Here is a 9,513-nt window from a genome sequence, read left to right as displayed (position 1 = left end):
AGGCATCAGCTCTCATCCTCCTCTTCCTCAAACAAACACCCTGCAGTTTGTGACACAGTCATTTTTATTATGTGTTAAAAAAAAGATTAGTAATTTTTTTACAGAAACCACTGGATGGCTTCAGATTTGAACTTTGGGGGACAGATATAATTTAATCTGTTGCATATTTCTATTTTCTTTTTGTTTCACTTTCACCTTCTCCTGCAGGAACCATCAGCTCAGCAATAACCAAAGCGTTTTTCACATATTTAATGTCACTTTGCAAAGAATAGCTCTGAATAGCTCATATTCACAAATCAGGATTAACAAGGCGACACCTCCTCTGCCCCTCATCCTCCCAAGAATCACAACAAACGACCAAAACTAAACTTTGAACATGGGAGAGAAAACAAGCAAAACATAAAACATAAAAAACATAACCACCCCCCCCCAAAAAAACTGCAATGTTATGTAAGTGTGTTTGTTCTGATTATTCCAAAAGAGCTGGCACAGACAAAGCTATAACGTCGACTGACCACTGCAAACACGTAAGACAGGATGCAGCTCATGCAGAATGAGGCCCAACACACACACACACACACACGCACACACACACACACACACACACAAGGTGGGGAGATAAATGATAGCTCCTGCTTTTATTCAGGTTTTGTGCTTCAGCAAAAGTCAGATTTGAGATAAAGGCAAAAGAAATGAAAATGTGGCTCCTCGAGTAGTTTCACCTCTAATCACCAAAGTAAAAACAATGACGGAATGGCCCTTTATCTCCAAGTCATGCCTCCGTGATTATAACCGCGAATGGAAGTTAGCTTCAGCCAACGTGCGTGTCTCTTCCTTATTTGTGTGTTTGTCTAACCCCGTCTGTGTGTGTGTGTGTGTTTGTGAGATGAGATAAGACAAAAAAAGTGCATCTCAGATGGAAGCGTCCTCGCTGGAGATGGGCACCAGACGTTTTGAAGTTTCAAACATATCCGTTTTCCTGCTATGTCTTTGAAGAGAAGGAGACGGCGTGATAAAAAAGAAAGCTCTGGGTTGCCAGTGTTTCACCTGCACCATGTGCTGGGGCTTGTCTCTGCCTCCACGCGAGGAGGCAACAGTCTGCCGAGCGCACTTTAATGTTTGTTTAGAGATGGGGGAGATCTGGGGATAAATCCCTCAGCAGCCCGGTGGCGAGGCCGCGCTCTGTTGTGTGTTGGAGGCTCGTTCTGAGGGAGACTCCACCAGGACGCTGATGTTTGGCTTCTCTTCATCAATGGACGCGTCTTGTTGGGAGTAAACACGACCTCATTTTCAATCAGCCCGGGTTCATTGTTTTTTTTGCATCAGATGTTTTTGTCACTCGTCAGTCAGGGCAGCCGGACGAGTGCAGTGACGTCTTTGAATAATGAGTCACGTTGGTTTAGTCCTGGTTTGCTGAGCGGTCCTGGCTCCATGCTGCTCCACGCTGGCTTCTCAGCGCTGAAAGGGAACATGCCGACTCTGGAGATCAGCACACAAGGATTAAATATGTTGTATGAGTGCGTTGGACGTGACTTGTCTAGACTGTGAAGTATCAGTCCTCATATTTGAATCTGTCTCATCGTGCAGTAGACTGTAAATCTTCCCGGTTGAGTCCTGGTCCGAGGTGACAACAGGACTCCTGGTGGTCATGCGGTTGTTTCATGTTAATGGAGTAAATGTTTCTTCTCTAGAAAACATTGAGATTTAGGTCTTTAGTTGAGATCGTATCTTAGATTCAAGCAATCTCCACCAAATGGGCCAAACTCATAGTTTTCAACCCTTTAAATCGTCAGATCTACGAATGATTCCCGGAGAAACCAGTGGAAATGGAAAGTTCTTTCTTGTCCGATCTACCAACCCTACCCCAAAGTTTTTGTAAATCCGTTCTGCAGTTTTTGGGTAATCCTGCTGTCGGACAAACAGCTAGCCACATTTAAAACCATTACCTTAATAAAAAAGGAAACTATAACCGAGGTCCAACCCAGTGTCCAGGTTTGAACTGGATCCAGCACCTGACTAACCGGTATGACATCTGGTCTTCGAGCATCTGCCATCAGATTTGTGCAAAAGTTTATTTTTCCTTTTCCTATATTTTGACTTTAAGGTTCGTTCTTCCCAATCGTGTTTGCTACATGTCATTAATTTACCCGGGTTAGAATAACAAGGACCCAGGGTATGTAATGTGTATATAATTAGCCACCTGAGAACAGCCACATAAAAAGCCATTACTGTGCAATTACCACACCATACAGCTGGGGAAATGGGATCTTGGCGTGAACTGAGATTCCAGGGCTCCTGAAAGTATACGTTTCCTCTCGCCGCTCCACATGTCTTGGGGGGGGGGGGGGGGACACGGTTTCTTTTTTCTGACACGTCCGATGATTTCCACGAGTCTTCAGGACGAATCCAACGTGTCTCGTGAACGTTAGGCGAGTGATTCCTGAAAGGCCGGACGATGGGATTCGATCAGAAACCTGCTGGTGCGTGAGAGTCTCTGTGGCTCAAGGTGCCTCTCGCCATCGCCCGTCTTCCGCCTGCTGCATTTCCTAATATATGGACGCGGCGTGGCCTGCGGGCAGATATTTGTTTGATGATAGTGCAACAGGTCCGGGTGCTTCAGGTGTATAATTGCTGGTGGCTCGCTGGCTTGTGGAAATGGAGTACAGGTTTCTCAGCACCGCCCCGGGCTCACACTGCTGCTGCAGAAACCAGCAGAGGACGGCTCAGCTGCACTTGTTCTGTGGGATTTACAGTTTGAACGCTGACTTCGTTAACGCATGGGTTAGAGTTATAGGAGCTTTGAAATGCAACATATATATAAATTTTGCAAGTTAAAAGCGAAGAAAACACTAAAATGCCAAAGTCGCAGTTTCCAGGTTGTTATCTCCAAGTTTGTTTTAAGCCCCCGAAGCACAATTTTTTCATAAAGTCCATAAAACAACAGACGCACATTACAATCATCACCTGTGTCATGACCACCTCTCGCTGTCTCTCTCTCCATTCCCCTGTCTCTCTCTCTCTCTCTCTCTCTCTCTCCCTCTCTCTTCTTCCTCCCGTCTCACGCCACTCTGCAGGAATCCCAGCAGAACTCTGCGGATTTCAGGTTTTACATCGAGAACCACACGAGGAACCCGGACGACGTGAGCCGGAAGCAGGTCCGGATCTACCAGCTGTACAGCAGGACCACGGGCAAGCACGTGCAGATCCTGGGGAAGAAAGTCAATGCCAACGGAGATGATGGGGGCAAGTATGGTATGGGAGAACTCCTGTGCATCTCACCCGACACTTAAACCCTAAATATATAAAAAGATAAGACACCATCACTGAGTGTTGGTGCGTCTTCAGTTTATTCTCACTCCCCCAGAGGTGTTCTCTATCGGGAAACAGTGGATGTCAAAGTTTGAATGCCACCAACTCCTGTTTGGGAGGCATGGGAAGATGTTATAGATCAGCAATGTCAGAGTATTAGTTTTACCAGCGTGCAAAACGTTCCTACATGTTGGTTTCTGAGTTTCCGGTCATGTTTTAAGGTCACATGTGACACAATCCTTTCATATTACCCAACTATAACCTTTCATAATGTCTCCAAATGTTGAAAAAATGGCCAATCAGGGACATTTTACAGGGAAAAATCCTTGAAAGTAAAAAAGAAAGATAAAACTATATATATAGGATTCTATTAGCTGTGATTCTTCTCATGTAATCTGAGATATGGATAACCACGGGGCCATCTATCACGGAGAAATTACCCTGTCAACTTGTAAATGTTAAGCATAAAGACGACTAATCACCCAAATTTTATACGTCTGTCAACTTTAAGTATATCCTCTTCTCTGTCTGCGCGGACTTGTTTGCCGTTTCGGATCAAAAACAAAAAACCCCGGCGCACACGAGGTAAATTGCTGGTCACCGACGTGGCCTTTGATGCATCGGCACACAAACACAAACACGAGGCCCGAGCGACCGGAGTCGTCCTCTCCTGCAGATCTGGAGCTCACAACAGCTGAGTCACTCTGAAAATTGCTGGTCTCGAACGCCTCTGAGTGAGTGAGTTCAGTCGCAGATGCGGCGAGGCGAAGTTTCCTCACTGCTTGTTAGAGCTTGAGTGGAAGCAGATCCAATTTTTTTTCCCATGAGGCCTTGCCAATTCCACCCTCCGCCCCGTCGTCCCCTCCTCCTCCTCCTCCTCCTCCACCTCCTCCTCCTCCTCCTCCTCCTCCTCCTCCTCCCCATCCAGCTGCAGTACCTGGCACCTGTGAACTCCTTTGCACTCACTAATAATAACGCTCAGGAAGACGCTCTGCTCGCTCTAATCCTCTCGGCGGCTCCGTGAAGACAGAGCATGAACCCAGAGATATATCACCTCAGGTCCATGTCTGTGCAGCTAAAGTGTGTGTGGGGGGTGGGGGTGTGTGTGGGGGGGGGGGGGGGCACAGTGATTCTTCTTCCTCTTCGAGCGGCGTGTTCATTATTTGGAAGAGACGAGAAGGATCCCTTTCCAGGACGCTCTGTCATGAGCGATGCCCCCTCGTCCACAGCAAAAGGCTTTTAAACTGATAAAAGGTTGAGATCGGGAATTAAAAGCACGTCTCGGACAGGTGACCCCCCCCCCCCACACACACTCTGAGGTCGACAGATGCCCGCGGCCGCACATCGATCGTGCTGCAGAACTCACAGTGAGGCTGCAGTGAGCATTAAAGCTACATGACGCAGGTCAATTATCCTGTTCTCTCATTAATGCACTTTCATGTACCAGCTATAGCCTCCTGTGGAGTATCTAAAATACCCATAATGCCCCAAAGCTAATGTACACAACATGTGGGTGACCTTTCCCAGACTCACATGTAGCCTCGGTGTTCTGTGCTCGTTACTGGAGGAGGAGCCACTGAGGTTCCTTCACTCAGACGACCTCCGGAGATTAAAGAGCTCAACAGAGCGGCTCCCATTCGAATCCCATTCAATTTCTCTATAGAGACTTTTTAAAAACCATAAAATATCTTAACCATCCCAGGTAGATTTACCACAAAGGACATCAATGTTTCTGTAAAAGCCACAAGTTGGCGATGTCCTTTCACCTACCCACAATCCTCAGCTGCACTCGTGATGTCCCTGATTGGTGGAACTTGTCATGTCGAGTCCAAAGGGATGAAAATCACTTTACGATGTTAAATTGAAGGACAAACTCGTTAGAATCATTTGCAATGGTTGATGGGAAATGTAGTTCCTTCCCTCTTAAAAATAATTACATTGTGTCTTTACCTTTTCTCCATTTCCAATATATTTATCTTTCAGAATAAAACGTATGATTAAACCGTTTTAAAGGATTTTCTGAAACGTTAAAGACGTGTTTCTACACTGACACATTCTTAAGGTGGTGGATTATTACGGTTCTGAACGAGCTCACGCTGTAAATAAAAAGAAGCACATCTCCCTCCTGTGTTAAAGTCGCTGCCCAGTGGTATCGATGACGCTGCGATCTGCCCTCAGTGTTTGTGCTTCACTGGAACCACGACTCAAGCGTTTTAATTAAGTTTACTGAAGCTCGCTGCCGCCAGACGATCGAACCGTCGCTGGTTTTTGCTCTTCGAGGACGGTGGGGGGGAGGGAGGGGGGGGGGGTTGGCCGGGGTCAGGCACAAAGGCCGGCTTACAGCAGGAGGGAAATATTGTTTTATCTGATGTTCTGGGTCGAGGCCTCATACCTGAGGTCACAGAGAGTCGGCCTCTGACTGGACTCGTTCACGTGATGTGAAAACCAGATCTGTTTCCATTGGAGAGATTCCCAGGAAAAATCCTTTCCACTGAAACACACTGAGAAAAAAAAAATACCCAGAGACAAAAGAAATAACTTCTACCTTTCCCCCCCCCCCCCCCCGGTTTCATTTCTGCGACAGGTTTCCCTTCTTCCCACTCCCACTACCCCCACCCCAAAAGGTTGGATTTGAGGGTGGAGGGGGGAGGAGGAGGAGGAGGAGAGGAGTTACTTCTGCCCCCGAGCCCGTCCCGTCCCCTCTCTCCGTCCATTCTTCCCCCCTTCTCCCTTGAGCGCTACTGAATGGCCCTGTGTGTTAAACAAATGGATCATCTTAACTTTTTGATTGAGTGAGCACAGACTAAAGGGAACTTGAAACCTAATCCTGAGGGGCACATAACCGCTCCACAAATGTTTGGGCAGATCTCTTTGCTGGTCGAGGGGCGAGCACAGACAAAGGTGACCTCGCAGGGGTTAAAGTTTGAGCCGGGGAGGATTGAAAAGTAGAAAAAAAGGAGCCGCCGGGAAACGTCTTCAGAGCGGATTGTTGCCGCGTCTGGATGAAATGATGATGGCATCTTGTACGATAATATTTAAAGGATTGTTTAAGGGGAAAATACCGTTAAATACACCTTTAAAAGTTTGCTCTGGAGCCCCCCCGTGATTCAACGTTTCCTGTTTGATGTTGTGTTAGAAAACATCTTAGTTTCTGTCCGCTGGGGATTTACGATGATTGAAATTAATTGTTTCCTGTAATCTGTCACGCGAGTTAAAGGGGATTTCATCTCCAGTGCAGCTAATATTGATGTTTGACTGCTGGAAAGTGACACTTTATACAAGAAGTCTTCACCTAATATCCCTTAACTGTAAACTTTTTCACCGGTGACCATTGTATTGTGAGTTTAAGCTTTTTGATTTTAAATATCTTAGTTTTATTATCATTTAGAGGACTGGAAATTAATTTAAAGTCTCCCAGGATTGTAAATTTATGATAAGGCCTTTTTAACTGGCCCTGAGTGGTAAAAACATACCGGTGATGTTTTATGAAATATGTTTGTGTGCATTGAAAAGATTTATCCATTTTTTACTAACTCTCCTGTTTCCTCTTTTCTTGCAGCTCTCCTCGTGGTCGAGACAGAAACATTCGGGAGCCACATTCGAATAAAGGGAAAGGAGAGCGATCACTACATCTGCATGAACGAGAAAGGCAAAATAGTCGGAAGGGTGAGTGTCGATTTTCACTTGGAGTAACTCGGCGTGACCCCGACATGACAAGACGAGATCTTTGTTTTAAGCCGGATCTCTTAATCCAGACTGGATCCAGCCTCCGATCTGCTTCCTCCTGCTGTTCCCGTACACCCTAACAAAACCCCTTTGATAACTCACAGCCATTCTTCCATTACGTAATCGCCCAACTCCTTTGACACTCGATCAGTCAATTACGGACTGCAATCACCACAATGCATTGAGAGACTAATGGTCACTTAGGAGGAATGCCATTGCAATTATATCACTTAGTCACACCAGGTGGCCACGAGCGCAGGACGACTGCGTGTGACTCCGCGGACGACGGCGCCCGAAATGGAAAAGAAGTTAATATTCCAGAAAAAAAACGAGGTTGTGTCACGTTAATGACTCGAGTCGCACACACACACACACACGCTTTCCCTCCCTCATCGGGGTCGTCTGTTAGAAACCTGCGTTCTGAGTTTTTCAGTTCCAGAGGCCTCGTTTGTTTAAAACATGTTCTCTGGCTTCCTCCTTTTTTAAAAAAGAGGATAAATCAACTTTTAAATGATCGGTTTGTTCTGTGGTTTTCAACTTGTTGTCACAGAGATGTGGAGAGACTCAATTCAGCTTTTTAAAGATACATTTTTCACCAAAATGACCTAATTTTGAGAATTCTTTCCCCAATAAAAACAGACTTTTGAAGCCCCAATAAAGAACCTTATTTTCTGAGTTTTAGATTCTGGAGCGACATCAGCTATGAGCCGTTTTCAGGAATGAACTCTGGAAACTCTCTACATCAATAGGTCCAGACTTTCTCTGGACTTTTGCCTTTAACTTATGAAGAAAAGAAGATTCTTTGCTCCTATACATTTGCAGAAATCTCATTACAGCACAGAGACAAAGGCATCGGCCCTTCTCACCCAAAACTAAAGTCGTATCTCATCGTCTTTCAAGCTGAGATCTTTGTCGGCATCTTCTTTTCCCCCCAGAGATATGACATTTATCTGTTTTGCATCCGCCTCATGTAAGAAACATCATCAATACTCCGATTCCCTCAAGTTGAACCTTCTGGGAAACTGGTTTTGCTTCATGTTCCATCCTCGTATCAAGTTTTGTAGAAATGTGTTCGGTAGTTTTTGAGTCGTCCTGCTTTAATAACCAACAACAAATCAAACAAACAAACAAACAATCGTGTAGGGGTGAAAACATAACCTCCTTCGTGGAGGAAAAAACATGTGAACTTTCTATGTTGCAATAAAACACGATTTATTCACCTTTTAACTACAGTCACTCTGTATTTTTCTGTTTCCTCTGCTGCAACAGAAATAAGCCTGATAAACCCGACCATTCCTTCTCCAGGTTAATGATTAATCAACGCTCTGTTTTCTCTCCTCTCCCCTCGCAGCCCGACGGGAGGAAGCAGGAGTGCGTCTTCGTCGAGGAATTCCTGGAGAACAACTACACGGCGCTGGTGTCGGCCAAGTACAAGGGATGGTACCTGGGCTTCAACCGCAAGGGGCGGCCCAAGAAGGGCTCGCGGACCACGCAGCGGCAGCAGGAGGTCCACTTCATGAAGCGCCAGCCCAAGGGCCGGACGGACCTGCAGGAGGAGTTCCGTTTCACCACGGTCACCAAGCGGACTCGAAGGGCCCGGCGGTTAAAAACAAACGCCAAGAGGAACTAATGGGGGGGGGGGGGGACAGCACTAATTTTAGGGTGGGGTTGCAGGGAGGGGTAGGGTGGGGCGGGTACACAGGGAGGGGGCGGGTGTGTGTGTGGGGGGGGGGTGGGGGGGGGGTCTTTAACTGACAAATCTCAAGCTTCTTCACTTCGGACAGAAAAGAACAAAACAAACAAAAAAACAACAAAAAAAAAGTCAAAGATGTTTTTATTTTTGTATTTCAGGACGACTGAATATTTGCTAACTCGTGGATTCTCTCTGGGTTTCGATGTCTCTGTGCTCACGTGTCTCTCGTGTTATTTATACTGGACGAACTAAAGGACTCCTGAGCTCCTGTCTGTCCTCGGCCACGTCTCTCAGCTTCTCCTTCTTTTTGACAACGAGGGACCGAAAAGCAGGAGCCGACGCAGCGTTATAAAAATCAGCCGACTAGAGATTTATTGGAATACCTGTCGGGGGAGGGGGGGGGGGGGGGGGGGGGGGTTGTGTTTGTGTTGCCCCTTGACAATGCGGATCCCATACCTTCCACTGGAATCAGACACCATGGAGATGAACTGGGAGAGAGAGAGAGAGAGAGAGAGCGGTGGCAGGTGACACCGGGCCGCCGGGACAACTGTGTAGCTTTTAGTGCAATATTTTACAGGTCTCTCTCTCTATCTCTTGCTCCCCCCCTGCCCCCCCCCCCCCCGCCTGCCCCTCACACTTCCTTTTTGTTTTTCCACCGTATGTCTCTCAACCTCAGCTTCACTTCACGGCTCCTGGAATGCGACCGGAGCCTCTTCGAGTGCCGGGTGCGATCAACCGCCACGTTTTCCACGCAGCCGCCTGTGATGCGGCTGAAAACGTGACAA

General features: G+C 46.7%; 1 protein-coding gene across 1 annotated transcript; it reads left to right on the top strand.

Moving 5' to 3' along the window:
* Positions 1–3,074: 3,074 nt before the first annotated feature.
* Positions 3,075–8,665, top strand: fgf24 (fibroblast growth factor 24; the record flags this gene model as incomplete). Its single annotated transcript, XM_053429069.1, is given in 3 exon segments — positions 3,075–3,252; positions 6,869–6,975; positions 8,387–8,665. Coding segments are annotated over 3 exon segments (564 nt in total), but the record flags the coding sequence as incomplete, so codon positions are not given.
* Between the last annotated feature and the right edge of the window lie 848 nt (positions 8,666–9,513).

Source organism: Pleuronectes platessa, chromosome 8 (assembly GCF_947347685.1).
Source record: "Pleuronectes platessa chromosome 8, fPlePla1.1, whole genome shotgun sequence".
In the NCBI taxonomy this organism is placed as follows: Eukaryota; Metazoa; Chordata; class Actinopteri; order Pleuronectiformes; family Pleuronectidae; genus Pleuronectes; species Pleuronectes platessa.
Note: the sequence above shows the minus strand (reverse complement) of the source record. Positions and strands in the feature narration are given on the sequence as shown.